Here is an 18,073-nt window from a genome sequence, read left to right on the forward strand (position 1 = left end):
GTGCTCTGGGCTGGCTCTGGTACACCTGTAATTTATGTTTGTATAAACAGCTAACTAGAAGCCATCACTAAAAGGCATTATAGGGCACCCAAATGATTCTAGGAAACAAAATACATTCTAACAATTTGTGTGTAATCTTGATATCCTGCCCAATCCCCTACCCAGAAATGCTAAACCCATCAGCATCTTCATGAATTTTTCTTTGAACTTCCAGGCAGTTAGATCTACTATTTTATCTTTGCTTCATCTTCTTGGAAGCCAATATTGTATGGGTATACATGTTTTCCACAATATTCAGACAAGAGGCAAAAAAGGACACAGAATAGATCTGTACAAATGTTGCTTGCCCAATTGTTTCCTATAAGGCACAGAATGCTGTTGCTAAAATGTAATCATCAAGAAACAGCATCACGTTGCTTGCATCATAATACACTAGACTTAATCAAAGAAATGTACTGGCAAGGATCCAAAGATAAGAAATGCAACCCCCCCAACTTATTAAGTATACCGTAATTGAGCACATTGTGAGGATATTTATATAAACTGTATGCCTTTTGTTTATACACTTCAAAGGTCACAAAGAAGCAAATCTCATTACAGCTTAGCATGTTATGCAAACAAATAATAGATTTATACATCACAAGTATTATGCAAAAGGTACCTAATCACCGTATTCTATTCAATGCATAATGCCTAGTTTGGGTGTAGGAAAAACAATATCAATTTGTGATCACATGAACAAAGCCACGAGGAAGGTGACTGGTTGGACCACTTCACACAACACATAATTATTATATTTGTTAAATTTACTTGCTGCCTATCTCCCTTTGGGGCTACAATTCAGCTAACTCAAATCAATGATGGCCACTAACTTGGATGGTATTACTTTGTAAAGGATAGTTTAAACAAACAATAATTTTGAAGCATCTATTTGTACCCAATATTTCTTCAAATACCAATTGGGGGGGGGGATTATGTTTGCATCTCCCTCTGGGACATTCCAGAAGCATCTGACCACCCACCCACCCTAAAAAACAAAATACCCACCTACTAAGATGGGGCTAGCAATAATCCAGCAGCACTCCTAATTTTAAAGTATGTTCAACCTGCACCATCCTTTTAATTATCAACAGAACCGAGGTAAAGGACACCGCTCTCTGGAGCAATGGCTTCCCCAGAGCTGAATCTCTCTTTAAGCCTGCGGCTCGCTCCTTCATGCATCTTTTGTGCAAACATCTGCACTTCCTGTGTCTGATGAGGCGAGCACATCTTTCTCCTTCTGTCATGGCCACCTTTTATAGACGCACAATTGAGAGCGTTTTAACAAATCGCAATCAGTTTGGTTTGATGGCAGCAGTGCCTCAGGTAGAAAGTCCATACAAAGAATGGGAAGGACAGTCAAAAAGATGATAGGAAGCTCGCTTCCCATTATTGGAGATACAGCTTATAAGTGCTAAGTGCTTAGAGCTCAAAGCATTAATAGAGATCCCACACACCAACTTTATGGTTTGTTTTTATTGCTCCCCCCTTGGGAGGAGGTTTCAAAGTATTTCTGCCAGGTATATATCGAAATTTCATTTTAATGCATGCCAACTGGTGTACATTTAAAGAGACAGTAAAGTTATTCTAAGTAAGGTCTAAGTCTAGGTCTTTCTCGTTTCCCCTGTCAAGAGACATCCGTCTTACAGGCATCAACAAGCCCTTCCCAGGCGAGGCAACCGGGCGGGAGACTTTCCCTTCTAACCCGCGCCAACCAAAACCACGCCCAGGGGAGGGAGCCCGAGGGCACATTCGAGAAGCACGAACAGGCGTCCCTTCCCTGATTGCGCCACCTGTCTCCATTCCCGCCCCCGCTTCCGTCACCCTCACGCCTCATCTCACATGACTACCAGCACGTGACAGGCTCCGGGTCTGTCAGGTGACTGGCGCTGCGCGGAGGGAGGGCGAGGGAGAGAGGGAGTCACATGACTCTTCCGCCAGTGCGCTTTCTTGCTTTTCTGCTCGCTCATGTTAGCCGAGTAACCTTCGCGGAGCTTTCCCTCGGCCTGCCATGGGACGCGTCGTCGCGTTCGCCGCAGCGTGCGGAGCTGCTGCCCTCCGGCTCCGCTGGCTGGCTGCCCTCTTCTTGCTTCTCCTCCCGGCCCAGAAGGGATTCCCCTCCACCACCTTAGCGGCCCAGGACGCCTTCAGTTACCAGATTCTATGCAAGTAAGCGCCCAGCCCTCCCGGAACTCCGCTCGTTGCTTTGGGACAGCTGCAGTTCCGCGAGACCTTTGTGGGAAGGGATGGTTTGCGAAGGAATTTATCCCGGGTTGTGGCCGGGTTCTCCAATCGTTTTCTCTTTGGCAGGCAGTGTGAACATGTTGAACCTTAAATACGCATTTGCATGACTTCCTTAAGAGTGCTTTCGTATTTTAGGTTCCCAAGTGCCTTTTTACGCTTCCTCCTATTTACCCATGATTAAATTAAGAGGAACTGCGATTGAAACAGCGACCTTTTACATTAACCAAACAAAGTTGGTATTTCATCATCACCTTGTTCAACTTGGTTTCTCCGAAAAGCTTGCTGTATGTCATTTGCTATATTAAAATACTAGTTCTGGAGGCAGTAATTTTAATGACCTTCACTGAAGGGGTAACAGCTGCTGTCATTTGTTTAAATTGTGCCGTCTCCTAAACTTTCCCTGCACAAAATTCCTAAGCTTAACCCATGTTTGTGTATTAAACGCTACTGCAGAATGTAATTAATTTCTTTGTTCAGGTTTCCTCTGTAAGCATACTGACAAACAGGACCTAAACTTTTTGTACTGGTTGTTGAAAAGCCTTTAAATATAGGGGTTGTTGTGAACCTAAACAGCAAGAAAAACCTGTTCCTTTCCCAAGTTAGGCAAAAGAAAAGAAATTGGGGTGAAAGAAAGTACCTTTTGCACAGGAGAATGAACTGGCTCTAAAAACCTTCTGTTGGGACTTCTTGGGTTGCTGATGAATGGCCCCTAGTTCAGTGTGTTTTGCTGAGTTTATGCAATACTGTATGTTCAGTTATAGTTAGTTTAACCAATTTAATACATAGGTCAGCTGGGTTTTTGTAACATGCTAAATAAACCATGTGATAAACATTAAAAACCACATAATTCAGCATGATATGTGAACCAGGTGTATGTAAGTAGGGGACCATTATCTGTTATATTAAGGTGAAAGGTTATCTGAAGCTACTTTGTACTACAGTACACCATATTTTGACTATATAGCTTAAATAGTCCATTAAAAGGAGCAACAGTTCTTCAGAGTGACAGGCAGGAAATTTTCTCAACTTTTCCTGATGATGCTAAGAATCTATTACATGCACTCTCCTACTGAGCCACAATTTTTTTCTGGAAGGCACAATTCCAGACTCTGGTTAGTTTAGAATATACCTACTTTACACGCTGCATACTAGTACATTCAGCAGACATAACCTTAGCATTTGTTTGTCACCTCTGTCTGCTATTTTGATATGCTATGTAAGCTTGAAGAACAAATAATAGCAATAGCTATTTTAATAGCTAGCTTATATACAACCTCACAGTGCTTTTATAGCCCTCTCTGAGTGGTTTACAGAGTCAGCATATTGCCCCCCAACAATCTTGGTCCTCAGATTAATATTAAATCTCTGCTTCCTTAGTAGTATAGTCCAAAGGAATTATACCCATTGTATAGAAGAACACTGGAAATGTATGTTGTGTTTGATTTATTTCATATATGAGGAGGTGTAAATGAAGCACTTAATTTATCACAGTTAAAAACTTATAAAGACTGCACCACTAGTAAATGCAACCTGGACTTTTGGGTTTCTTCATTTTCACTTTCTCTGAATGCAGCATTTAATTGTGAATTATTTCTCCCCTCAGAGCAATATCTTAAGGCACCAATGTCAGCAGACGAATTGTTTTTTTTATAAGTGATATAAGATTTTGTATGATTCCTTTCATGACTAAAATGAAATATATATTTCAATTTTTTACAAAAATATTTGGGACTCCTTTATAACAAGTTCATGTAAGCCACCTGGAATCTCCAACTTTGAAGAACCTAACTATTGCCTTTCCAGTGAAGTTATTTCAGCTAATCAGTTATTAGCATTAGAAACTAATTAGCTCATTGTTTTATTTATCACTTTCAATTGGTTCTGAATAGCATATAATCTACCGTGTTTTCCCGAAAATAAGACAGGGTCTTATTTTCTTTTTACCCACAAAATATGGCTTGGGCCTTATTATGAAGGGAGGGTTTATTGTTTTGGGGTTGCCGGGTGGCTGCTCTCTTGCAAGCGGGCTCCCAAAGAGCTGGGCACAGCCTCATGGGTGAATGGCTGTGTTGTGCTGTCGCAGCAGTGCAACACAACAGCCATGAAGTGACTATGCTCACGAGCAGCTACGCGGCAAAGCGCCATTCACTGACTTGGGGTATCACCAAGCCGTGGGAGCGCCTGTTCTCCGGTGCCCGGCTCCCATTGCTTGACGCCTTCGAAATGCTAGTGAATGGCGCTCTGGACGACTGGAGAGGGAGGTTGCGCGAGTGGCTGTTCTGCTCCCGCTTGCGCTCCTCCCAGCCTCACGATGCCCTGGTCCAGCTCTCCCTACAGAGCGAGAGCACCTCTGCTGCCTCCACCGCTGCCATCCCAGCATGGCTTTTTCGGCGGCTTCCAAATCGAGTCTTCTGGCAGTGGCTGCTCTGAGTGTATGCTCTATGGTTGTCGACCAACTGCCTGCAGAGCGTACAACCATAGAGTGTACGCCCAGAGCAGCCACTGCCGAAAGACTCAGTTTGGAAGCTGCTGAAAAAGCCTTGCTGGGGTGGCGGCGGCAGCGGAGGTGCTCTGGTTCTGCGAAGAGAGCTGGGCCAGGATATTGTGAGGCTGGGAGGCGCTTGAGCGAGAGTGGAACATCTGCTTGCGCAACCCCCCTCTCCAGCTGTGCAGAGCTCCATTCACTGGCATTTTGAAGGCGCCAAGCCTGGAGCTATGCCCAGCTGGAAAGGGGTTTTTCCGGGTGGCTACTCGTGAGCATGGTCACTTCATGGCTGTTGTGTTGCACTGCTGCGACAGCGTAACACAGCCATTCGCCCATGAGGCTGTGCCTGGCTCATTGGGAGCCCACTCGCAAGAGAGCAGCCTCCTGGCAACCCCCCTCTTCAGCTTGGCACAGTGCTGCTCACCAGGCTAGCAGTATCCTGAAGGCGCCAAGCAATGCGATCACCTTTGCCTGCCCCCCAGTTCCCGCGGCTTGGCATCTTCGGGATACCGCTAGATTGGTGAGTGGCACTTTGCCTGGCCGGAGGTGGGGGGTTGTCCAGGGGGCTTATTTGCGGGGGAGGAGTTATATTTTTGCCCACCAGAAAAATGTGGCATGACCTTATTATCCGGCCATGTCTTATTTTCAGGGAAACACGGTAAGCAGAATTAAAAACAGCAAAAATCCTATCCAATTCTCTTTTACCATAATCTCTCTACAATTATTATTTTTAAATTAAAGGTTACATTAATCTAATGCAAATTAAGTTCATGCAAAATGATATCCTGTTAGCTGTGTATTATTTTGTCATGATTCGTAAGTGTTTCAGTGGGGGAAAAGCCTAGTTTTGTTGGTTTGTCATTATTAGACATCGGCAGTGTTTATATTTCACAGAGCAATTGCCCAATGTCTTAATTTGCTCATAAAAACAGAAGCCTATTTTCTGAACTATTCTTAAGTTAGAATTTCCTGACAATTTTTTCTCATTTTATCACTATTTGTCGCAGAATTATACTTATTATTTATTAATCAAGTTAAGATCTGAGCAGTGTGGTAACCTAGTGGTAAAGATGTTCACCTCCCATTCACAAGGTTGAGAGTTCATTCCTAGGTAACAGCAGATGTTTCTCTCTTGGGGTGCAAAGAGAAAACGTCTACTGCAAACTCCATGTAGGTGTCAGGAAGGGCATCCAGCTAGTGAATACTCAGCAGCATTCAGTTGCCCAACTTTTACAGAGTTGTAAAAAGAACAAATAATGATCTACATACTACAGAGTTTTGTGAGATTTATATTCCAAATACATTATATGCAATTTCTTTATAGAGATGGAAAGGGAAAACAAAGATCTTCAGGTTGATTTCAAGTCTTAGTGAAGTTTTCATGGAAGTATCCATTAATATTCTTAGCAGCACTACAGAGGTTTGCCTTTTTCTGGGATATTTTTCTAACTTTCCAGGCTAAACTAAAGTACTGGTATTACTTGAAGGCTTGAATGTGGTTAATTTTCAAGCACAGAAAATAAGTTTCAGATGTTGTAGCTGTTGGAGTATATATATGAATACGTATATATAGGATAACCTGTTTCCTAAAGTATATAGAATTGCATTAAGAACAGGGAGAGTAAGAGCTCAATTAATCCTGCTTAGTATCTTTTTGCTGTGAGTGGCTCCACCAGCATAACGAGGGTCATCATGCCAGTGGAGCCACTTGCGGCAGAACGTCGCAAGGCTCATCTTGCTGGTGCTGCTGCTCATGCATGCAATGGCACAACACACAATGCATCGTCCAGCTGTGAGCGGCTCCACCAGCACCACCAGCCTTCTGGCATTCTAACACAAATGGCTCCATCAGCCCAATGAACCTTGCAGCGTTTTGATGTGAGCGGCTCCACTGTACAACAAGCCTTGTGGCGTTGTGCCACAAGCGGCTCCACCAGTGAGAGGATGAGTCACATAATTGCCTGTAATTAAAAGGCCATTATACTTACACTAATAACCAATTTTTCCCATCGTAATTACAGCATGTAAATTTCAACATATATTTGATTATCAAATTTAATTTTTTGAAATGAAATTTACAATGAAATGAAACTCAGCCAGTGTGACAAAAATTTGACAAATGTCACATTTAAATCTTAGTTCAATTAAGCATGCCTTATTTGACTGAATAATAATAAGACCTCCCCAAAAATAAGACCAAGTGCTTATTTCAGGGGTCAAAAGAAAATAAGACCCTGTCTATTGATGCCTCAATAATAGATTGGCTCAACTACCTTGGAAGGCTGTGTAATAACTGAATAATTGCTTAATTAATACATGTAATGATTTTTCAAGATGGTAATTATGACTTTAAAATTGATAATTTTATGTTCTGTATTTGTATAACATTAATGGGGGGGCAATCAATCTTCCTGGTACTATTACCCCCCAGAATAGCAAAATGAATTTCTGCAACCTTCCATCATCAAGCAATTGATTGGATTTGGCAAGAAATAAATATACCACTTTAAAAAAATTAAGATTTCATCTGTTGACTTCATTACAGTAGTGATATAACTTGTTTGTGGTTGGTGAAAATATGCTATTAAAGTATGATTTCAAAATCTCAGCTTCTGGTTTCATGCACAATGCTAAGCCTGATTCACACCAACTACTGTATATTCTGCTGTAAAAGACAACTGGGTTTATAAGATGACCCCCTACTTTCAGGTGCTCGCGAGCCGGCTGAAGGCCTCCATGCTGCCGGGCTTTCGTAGTTTGTGCTCAGCACCTTCCTCCTCCATACCGCCAGCCAGACCTTACTAAGCCGTCCCAGCGCTCATCCATCCACGTGCCAAGGCGAGGAGTGCCGAGGTTATCGATTGAAAGGCCGGCGTCTGCGCTGGTGGTGGCGCGGCTTTTTGCTTGGTGGTGTTGCCAAAGTGAATACTTTATGTTTCTTTCATAAACTTGACAAACCTATCTTTGTTCTGAGCAGGAAGGGAAGTTAAAAAATCTTTATAGTTTTGAGAACTTTTAAAAGTGTTTTAGTACCTTGTAAACATTGCATGGCAAACTCAAGGAAAGCATTCTCCTGAGATTAGAACTACAGAGCGGACAGGGGGTCTATGCATACCCTGAAAAGGCATTCCGAGCTCAGGATAACAGTTACAGGCAAGCAGTATGAGATCAGAGATTAAAATCTACCCTTGGAAGATACAAGAGTTTACTTAGTCACTTCTCATTCACAGAATACCTGTTTTTATGTAACACAATGATCAAAATGGGGTAATTAAATATCTGTTCCAATACAGTTAAATATGTTTAATATTTTTGTTAAAGCGCCATAGAAGCACTGCAAATAAATAAGCAAACAGTAATACTTAATTACAGGTAGTCCTTGACTTACCTGATCAGTCATTTAATTACTGTTTGAAGTTACAACAACTTGGAAAGAAAGGCTTTATTGTATGTAAAGCACTTTCAGTCATTGTAAAGTATCTTGCCACTCCTCCCAGTCATGTGATTATGATCTGGCTGCTTGGCAACCTGTTCATGCTTAAGACCAGTTGCCAAGCACCTCATAATTATTTGATCACCACTCGCAAACTTCTCTACTGGCTTCCCAAGAAAGTCAGCCCAGAAAAGGAGTTCCAATTCCCTCCCTGCACTTTGTTTTTGCAGCCCGACAAATGGGGAGGTTGGCAGGGGAAGCTGAAAGATGCCACCACCTACCAATGGATTTCCCCTCCCTTTAATGCCTGGGGAATATATGGACAATGTGTAAAGGGAGGGGAAATCCTTTGGTAGGTATTGGCAGCTTTCAATTTCCCATGCCAACCTCCCCATTGACTTTGTCTGGCTGCAGAAACAAAACGCAGGGAGAGAATGGGAAACTCCTTGTCCCCACAAAAAACCCCTTTTTACTGTGAATGCTGCTCATTCACATCCAATGATGTGAATCATCTTTCAAGGGAGGATTTACAGTCACAGACCTTATCTGGCTTGGAGAGCTGAAAGGCCAATGTCTGCAAAACCTGGCAAGGAGTCTTGGAGAGTCACAAGCCAATTAAGTGAACTAATTATCTCCTGCAAATGCCACCCCCTCCCTATGCTCCTCTTTTATTTCCTTTGGGAGGGGCCATTCATCGTCCACCTGTGGCCTTATTCCCAAGTCGACCCCTGTTCTTTAGCTATTCCCTTTGTCTGGCAACTCAGCATGTGCACACTGGGAATAGGCTCTCAGCTGTTCGTCTGCCTCACTGATGTTTGACTCCAAAGGCAACTGATAACTGACATACGGCCCTGGCCCTCTGTCTGCCTCCGACACAGAGCCCTCACCCGAGCCTTCCCCAGACTCCAGGACTGGTCCATGTTCCTCCCCAATCTCGTCCTTTGGCAGGCAGTTCTTTTATTCCATCTACTTAAGGATGGAAAGAGCTGAGATTGCAGTTATTAAACAAAGTGGTCATGTAGGCATCTTATTTAACGACTGCTTCGCTCAACAACCAAGATTCTAGTCCCAATCTTGGTCATGTTGGCTACCTGTAAAAAAGCCCCATTTGTCTGACCATGTCCTTAGCTTTTATGGATAGGTTATAATCTTGTCATGCTATAAAAATAGAATAATTTGTGTTAAAAGGGTAATCTCAGTGAGGACAGAAAGACCATATTTTGTGATATTAAACAATTGCTTCTGTCTGCCTTTGTGTACTTTAAGACATCCTGGTTGACTGACAGTCACATGACTGGGAACAAAACTCAGAAAAGTTTTATATACAGTATAGTACACAGCAGTTAGCTCAAATGTTTGAATCACTTTTTGTGGTTGTGATTCATCTAGTTAGCTGTCTAGGCCTATAGCTGAATCATTTGCAGATATTATGGAAAGTTCATGCCTAACCACATGACAGCTAAATCAATATTAAAGAAATATATTTTGAGAAGACATTTCAATAAATATTTGCAGTGAAAAAACATTCTTGAAAACACGCTTAATTAGCATTTTAAAATAAAGGCATGTAATAGTTTCTTAGTTAATGATTATACCTAGGTTTGTTGACACTTCCCCCCCCCCCCAGTTCACTATCATCTGATACTTCTATATATATTTAGGAGTCAGACATAATTGTAAGTTAGCTTAGTAATAAAAGTTTTTTAAAATATAAAAAATTAGTGAAAAGTCTACTCAAGGAATCATAGACAAATGTCTTTAAAATGAAACTTGTGTTTTATGATCTTTGCATGTTTAATATCTAGTGTCTTCAGATGATGCATTTTTTTCTAAAATGCTAAATTAGGATGTTCAATTTTTAGGTTTGCAGGATCTATGTAGCTTTTTCATTGCAATTACTAATATTCACCAAGCATAAAATTTATGTTCTGAAAAGTAAACAAGGAATTGAAGAAAAAGAGCACATGACCAGCACTAAAATTAGTTTTCACTGGTGCTTTCGTGCAAATTATTTGCTTCCTTTTTCCTCTTGAGTTTGGTAGCTGTTTCTATGAAGGTAATAAAGGGATACCTCTTTTTTTGTCAAGCACTTGGAACTTAAAAATCTTTGTTGATTAATTAGAAATTAGGTGAAGATTTACGTAGATCTCCTTTCCGGATTCTACCCTTGCTGTAGATGGAAAATGATGTGTTGCAATGGCATGGTGTGTACCTTGTGGTGAATCAAAATGCAGTTTGTATCTGTATGGCTTTCTTGCTATATGTGAACTCAGTTACTCTAGTTTTTAAACCATTATTAAACAATCATAATTAATGCATGATGTGAATTTAGCCAAATGACATCAATTTACTGTGTTCCTCTGTTTTAAATTCTAATTTTGTCTGATTTGCACTTCATAATTAAGATGCTTTTTTCAGTAATAGATAACTAATCATTGAGAAGGGAAAATGAATTCTTACCTTTGTTTTCATTGGCTCAAAACTTGAAATGTGTGTTTTTTAAAAAAAGATCACTTTTACCAAGCTGTATTTCCTTTATTAAGTATTTAATTCTAGGAATGCCTTTCAAGGCATTCTCAGTTCTTTAAAATTGTTTATATTTTAAAACTTCATAAAACTAAAATGTTTTATTTACTACCTTGGCAATTTATGCAGTTTAAATATTTGTTATGTAAATTATCTAGTTCAAATGCTGTAACTTCTTCTAATCCTATCACTAACAGTTTGGAAGAATTAACTCTGATTTCTTAGTCACTAACTTTTAAAGATGCTGAAGATACTCCACTTTTATGCAAATTTAAGAATCTTAAATGTCTTCTTGTAAAAGAATAGAAAATTGCTGTCAACTCTATGACATTAGTTTTGTATGACTATAAAATTAAAAATAAAATATTTTGCCTTGTATATATGACACCTCAGAATGTTTAAGCTTCAAACTATCAATTGCAGTGGCTTTGGAGGATTTAGCTTCATAACATAATTTTCCAGATTCCTCCTTTTTGTTTTTATCATTAGGATGATTATGAATAATAAAATTATATTATTTCATTAATACTTTTAAAGTGTACATAGACTTTATGTTAATTAAAACACTAACAGAATTAATACATTAACATGGTATTAACAAGGAGCAGATCAGTACGGATGAAAAAATGGATGGATGAAGATATATTTGAGCATAGTAATTTGGGTTAAAACAGTTATTTATGGAGTTTGTTGAAACATAACAATAATATTTTCTCTCCTTTTTTTCCCAGTTATACATGGGAAGCTGTTGATCTTGATAAAGTGCATTATAAAATAAATCCCTGTGGTGGTGTAAGAGATTGTGCGGGATCCAGTGCCATTTGTGCCCATGACCTAAAAAATAATTTATATTTCTCAGTAGGTAAGTCTAAAAGCTTTTCTGCTCCGTGGATTAAAAATGTTAAATGCCATCTGTTCAGCTTCTGGTTTTTTTAAAAATAAAAATGCAGAAGTCTTGTTTTAAATCAGTTTAAAATGTATACATATAAATATTCTTCACATTTTCTTTTGGGTTAAGTGGCATGACATGAAATGCCCTAAAGTAGTAAGTAATAAAGAAATGAAAGGCAGGATACGAGAAAAGGAAAGGACTATAGGTCCTTATGACCACAACTGGGATAGGAATTTTGGTTGTTGAGTGAAACGGTTGTTAAGCAAGATGCCAAAATGGCCACTTCATTCAACTACCATAATTCTGGCACTCCCTTTTGTGGTTGTTAAGTTACGGTATATCCCAGGTTGTTATGTAGCCAGAACAAAGCAGCTGCCTGCCTACTAGCAGGCTTTTTTTGAGAGAGAGAGTGAAAAGGCTGCTTGCTGGAGGATTTGAGTTCCTCGTAGAACTGAAACCTTCCAGCTTGCAGTTCTTTGAGAGTGGGGGTTTGAACTCCGCACGGAGCTGAAATCCATCAGCAAGCCACTCTTCCAACCAGCCTGCAGAGATGAGATGGAGTCCTTTTGGCAGGTAGCAACAACTTTCAAACTTCCTTGCTGGCTTTTCCATTTTGGGGACTCTGGCAGAGAAGATTGCCAGTGGTGATCATATGAACATGTGGCAGTGGGGAACTGGTTGTAAGCAGTGATGAAATTCAACAATTTCCCCTATTGATTCTGTGGGTGTGACTTGGCGGTCATGTGACCGGTGGGCGTGGCTGCACAACTGACTCACAATGTAAAAGCAGCTAGACTTCACACAAAATGGCCCCTGCAACAATCAGGAATCTCACAGAGTCACAGAGAGCTCAAAAACCAACTATCACACTTTACACAGAAATAACCCAAAAGCTGCACAATTGACTCACACACAATGTAAAAATGAACTGGCCCAAACCGGTAGCATTTCACCCTTAGTTGTAAGTGCAAATTGATTGTCAAACACCCTGATCTCAATCACATGACCCGGGGGGGGGGGTGGAGTTGCAATATTTTGTGATTGTCAGTTTTGCTATACGGGAGGTAAAGCATTATTTCATAAATAATTTATATGTGCAGCCCATCATGACTTCAGTAAATTTGGATTTCCAAATAATATTTTTAATAAGTTAGGGAAAGTATAACCTGTGTTGCCTGTCTTTGTAGTACTTGTGCCATACACAACATTCTCTCTTAATGATAAGAACACCACTAGTTTGGCCCATACATCATAAGTACAATCACAATCCAATTTTTACCCTAAGCTCTTGTGCTTTGTTATGTGCAAGTTATGATTTATAGTTTAGAAATTACCTTATAAGCTACCATTATATGGCTTTTATCCCATCAACTTGGAAGTATGTGAAGTGTACTGACAGATGATTAAAATACAACTTGAGCTATCTTAGTAGGCTCTACTCCATGACTTCAGGTATAGTCCACATATATAGTCATGCCAAATGTATCTAGAGAGTTTCAGGTTAAAAAAGCTGTAATAGATTTCAGAAGTCAATTTTTGTATTTGCCAGGAAGAAACAATTTCTTTACAGTATATTTAATTGGACTCAAACAGGAGCAGGTAGGATATGTAAATAGTCCAAGGCTTTGTGTGATTAGGCTGTGATCTTGATTACTTGTTCTATTAGAGAATCTTATCTCAATTAGCAAAATGTTCTGCTAATATCTCAATCCCCATGATCTGGTTAACTCAAGAATTTGGGTATGTTATTTTCCTTTACTCCTCACAATCAGCAGGATAAAGTGGTGTAGTATGACCTAGACCACATAACAGTTTAATAAATCCTAATTGCTACCATAATCTCATTAAATGGATTGCTACCACCCATTCTTTAAAATGATTAGTTGGTGTTAAGTAAAGACATTATTATTATTTTTTTGTGCTCCTGAGTCAGTGTTGATTCCTGGCAATCACTTGAATTAATCCATGTAGTTTCCTTGGTAAGGTTTTTTTTTAGGTGATTTGCCATTGCCTCCTTTCTAGCGCTGAGAGAGAATAACTGACCCAAGGCAGAAGTAGAATTCATAGTCTCCTGGTTTCTAGCCTGGTGCGTTAACCACTACAGCACTATAAATAAGAAATAACTAAAAACCCTATGTTTGTGTGAAAGAAAGCCAGCAAGGCAAGAAGGAATGTTTTATAATAAAATTATGTATAAATACCATGTTTCCCCAAAAATAAGACAGGGTCTTATTTTCTTTTGACCCTCAAAATAAGTGCTTGGTCTTATTTTTGGGGAGGTCTTATTATTTTTGAGGTGCAGGTGACGGCGAGCATGGTCACCTCATGGCTGCTGCTGTGTTGTAATATTTTCAGGGAGGGCTTATTTAAGTGCATGTGCTCAAAAGCCTGATTGACCTTATTATCCGGGGAAGTCTTATTTTCAGGGAAACAGGGTACTTGAATGAGAGACATAAACTCAATTTTTTTCTTTAATTCAGTCAAGTAAAAGTACAAAGGTGACTCTGCATCTGAATCCCATAGGTTTGTTTGTTTTTTGTATGAGGTCTATGACATTCTTAAAAGAGCTTGGAATTTGAAGCTGGATAGAAATGACTAGCACATTTTCTGACTTAGGTTACAGAGAATAATCTTAGTTCCTGCATGAAGATATTCCAGGATGAGCCTACTAAATGGATAGGTTATTCCTAAAAATTAGTTCAACAGTATATCAACTGAATTGGGTTTTTAAGAAGTAGGAGTAGAGCTGTTCAGCTTGATACTTTTGGTCTGCATGAAATGCTACTCTACATGTGATAGTCTGAACCTTTCCCTATATTGGGATAATGAAATAGTATGTTAAGGTGTGCCAAACTAGTTAAAGACAGATCTGCCCTAGCTGCCCACAGGTTTCCATTCCTCATTACATAATTGCCATTCTGTATGGGAGTTTATAAACATATTTGTTTATAAAATGGGAGTGTAACGTTATATTGACTCTTGTGCTTTTTTCTTAATTGTTGCAACATCTCTTAGAACACATGTTAAGCTTTACAAAAGAAAAAAGTTAACACTCTCATCTGGCACTAAATGCTTGAAGCTTGAACTTCGCTAATTTTACAGATTCTAAAATAAACCCAACAGGATTTTCAGCAACCCAAAGTGAAAAGACTCTGACTTCTTAAGATTTTCCTTCTTAAACTTAAGTCAAATATTCATGGACTCAACAAGCTTTCCTGATCAACAGATAATTAAGTTATTAAATAGGATATCACTTTGTATGGAAATGCTCTGGTCTATGAGATGCAGTTTTGCTACTTTTTAAAAATATCCATATTGAAATTTAATTTTTAAAATGAAATTATTTCCCTTATATTAATACCATACCTAGACTATCTAAAATTTCTGAAAATGTCCTATCAGATCTGATAAGAGGAGTATGCTCTGGATCCCATATATATTAGAGAGTACTATCTTATGGGACCCAGGAACCATGCCTTTTCGTGTTGTCTTCTGCAGTACCATACCACCTGAAATTTAGCTGACCCTGAACTGTGTTGGCTTTTCAGAAAACTGTTAAGACCTGGCTATTTCCCAGCATGGGATTGGGAATTTACTTGAGCCTAGGTAGGTTGGTTGCTGGTTTCCTTGGTTGCTGCAACACGTTGTTTGTTCTTGTCTTCAGTTTTTATTTTACTAGTGGTACGGTTTTAGATTTTCTTATCAGCCCAGAGTCATGTTTGTGAGATGGGCAGCTGGTCCCTGAAAATTTCAGTACCATTATCTGCATCCTGGGAGTGTCAGGCAAGCTGTCCTGCAGCTGCTGAATGCTGGCTCCATTAAAGCCATTGTATTTAGAATGTGAAGGAAAAAAATCCCCTGGAAAACCTGGGTCCATACTATCATCACCACTGCGAGCAAATCTTTCAATTTGAAATAACTGCTGAAACTAGAAAGTGGAAAGCAAGCAGGAATTGGCATGTTAATATCTGTGAGCAGCTTATGGCAGAAGCAATGTGAGCAGCATCATTAATTATGGAAGCATTATTTTGTTGAATGTATCCTCTCAGTCCAGTCTGTAGAGCTGATAGATCCATGAAGGTGAACCTATGGCATATGTGCTATAGGTGGCATGCAGAGCCCTCTCTGTGGGCACGTGCACCATCGCCAGTTCTTCTGGTTTCTGGCTCGCATGCTGGTCTTTAAGGGTGCCAGAGCATCGGACAACGGCTGAAAACGCCCAAAAACTAGGCTATTTTTTTGAGCCATTTCCTGGCCTTTTTTGGGCTGTTTTCAGCCGTTTTCGAAAATGGCCCCAAAACAGTCTAAAAATGGCCAAAAAACAGGCATGTGCCCGCCGGCCAGCTGGTCTTTGGGTTTCCCCTGCTCCAGCATGCGCACATGCACACACATGCACACGTGTTCTGGTTTGTGCACTCAGTGACGAAAAGGTTTGCCATCATCATGATAGATAGTAGGCTCAGAAAAGGAATGAGTTGCTTCACTACTAAGACGTAGTACAAGCCCTCTGTCCATCACAGCCCATGTTGGATGGAATTTATTCTAAACCATTCCAAAAGTTTATCTGATAAGCATGAGGGATTTCTTGTCAAGGCTGTAATTACAGTAATTGTGCACATTTACTCTATTCTGAGATTTGGCATTTATTCCTATATTGGCAAATATTTCTGTATATAAGGCTGGCTACCTCTCTAAGTATGCCAAAAAGGATGTGTGTAAAGGTTGGTGCTTGTTTGTCAAAGAGACAGCTGCTGAAATATTATTGGAGAAATGTGTATTTTGTTAAACAGGTATTTTGCCCCTCTCAAAAATTACTGACTTCAGGGAATAATTTCCTCATGATTTTCTGCAAAGCTTTTGGGGATCTTGTCAGACAAATAATACTTGATGTTGATGTAGTCTCACATTGCGTTAGGCTTCTCATCTGAAATTAGAAGTAGAAACTTTATAGAGACAATTTGTTGATAAGTATGTTTACTGCAAGAACAAAGGATGCAACTAAGAATTATTCTAGCGATAGCTAAATATAAAATATCATCATATTTATAGCACAAACAATATCATGTTCTTGTGCCTCTTTTTCCTACCTGCACAGGTGCAGTTATCTGGAGGTGTTATAATTTTGAACAGAAGACATAATTGGCAGATATTTTTTATTGTAACAGACTACATTGATCTAAAGATATTTACTTGTAATTTTGTCAAAATACGATCTTAAACCAGTCCCCTCTATTTCCTTATTTGCTCCATCCCTTATTTAAGGAAAACAATCTTTTTCCTTTCCCTTTTCCTTGGCTATTCAACAATTGAAGGATATTGTTGTTCTTCCACTGTCCAGGGGAACTTTGTCATAATTTCTATCCTTATCGAAACAATAAAGACCTGAATTTCAGGTTTTCACATTTTGCTTTTCACTGAGATAATGAAAATAGATGGTTGAATAAATGTATATCTTGACATACATACATATGTGGGGTGGGTGGCATATAGATTTAATTGCTTAATTAAACATTCATGTACTTAAACTGCATTGAACTACAATCTCCACTTATGAGCACAATGGGGCCCAGAATCTTGGTCATTGAGCAAGACACCACATGACTTTTTTACTCAATGACAGCAATCCTGGCTCTTCCAGCTTGGTTGTTAAATGACTGCATGGGTTGTTAAGCAGAGGGCCTGGAACTTCTATCATGTCTGGGATGCCTAGGGCATCTCCCTGACCCCCTAAGGGGAATGAACCCCAAAACAGTGGCAATTGGTAGCATCTTTGCCAGATTTGTGGTTTGTTCCTTCATGGTGCCGAGGGATTTCTCTGGAAAGGCTTAGAACACTGGAAGGAAAAATTCTAGCAAAGGCTTTCATTCTGAGTCTTTCAGAATGATGATTTTTGGAGGGAGAAATGCTAGTATCCTTTTGGGATAGTATATTAATATATATATATATAGGTTTATGGCAGTGATGGCTAACATTTTCCGGACTGAGTGCCCAAAGCACGCATCTGAACCCCCAAAATGCAATGTGCATGCAGGCCCCATGCATGGGTCCCCCCATGAATGCACACACTACCCCCTGCATACGTCCCACCCCCGCCCATGCACACGCGAAACCCCTGTGTGCACCCTGCCCCGTGCCCTGCACATGCGTGACAGAGATCCAAAGACTAGCTGGGAGGTGCACATGCATGCACGGCAAAGCTGAGCTAGGGCAACAGCTTGTGTGCCCACAAATAGGGTGCTGCGTGCTATAGGTTCGCCATCATGGGTTTATGGGTTGGTAGGATGGGGATTTAAAATTACAGTTCGTCAATGCTCAGGTGATTTTCCTTAAATAGATTATGTGCCATCCATGACAGTCTGTCCCTAATCTGGTCTTTAGGTCTTCCAACAGTGCACCCTTCATAATAGTCCATTAATTTTGCTACTGGCTTTCTCGTCTTCTTTTTCTTTCCACC

At 39.9% G+C, this 18,073-nt stretch overlaps 1 protein-coding gene across 1 annotated transcript in view; it reads left to right on the forward strand.

Moving 5' to 3' along the window:
* The first annotated feature begins 1,876 nt into the window (after positions 1–1,876).
* IGF2R (insulin like growth factor 2 receptor) overlaps positions 1,877–18,073 on the forward strand; it is an 82,227-nt gene continuing 66,030 nt past the window's right edge. Inside the window, 2 exon segments of the mRNA XM_032214893.1 lie at positions 1,877–2,208; positions 11,459–11,589. Coding sequence (XP_032070784.1) covers positions 2,051–2,208; positions 11,459–11,589 — 289 coding nt within the window. The 5' untranslated portion in view covers positions 1,877–2,050.

This window comes from Thamnophis elegans, chromosome 4, assembly GCF_009769535.1.
Source record: "Thamnophis elegans isolate rThaEle1 chromosome 4, rThaEle1.pri, whole genome shotgun sequence".
In the NCBI taxonomy this organism is placed as follows: domain Eukaryota; kingdom Metazoa; phylum Chordata; class Lepidosauria; order Squamata; family Colubridae; genus Thamnophis; species Thamnophis elegans.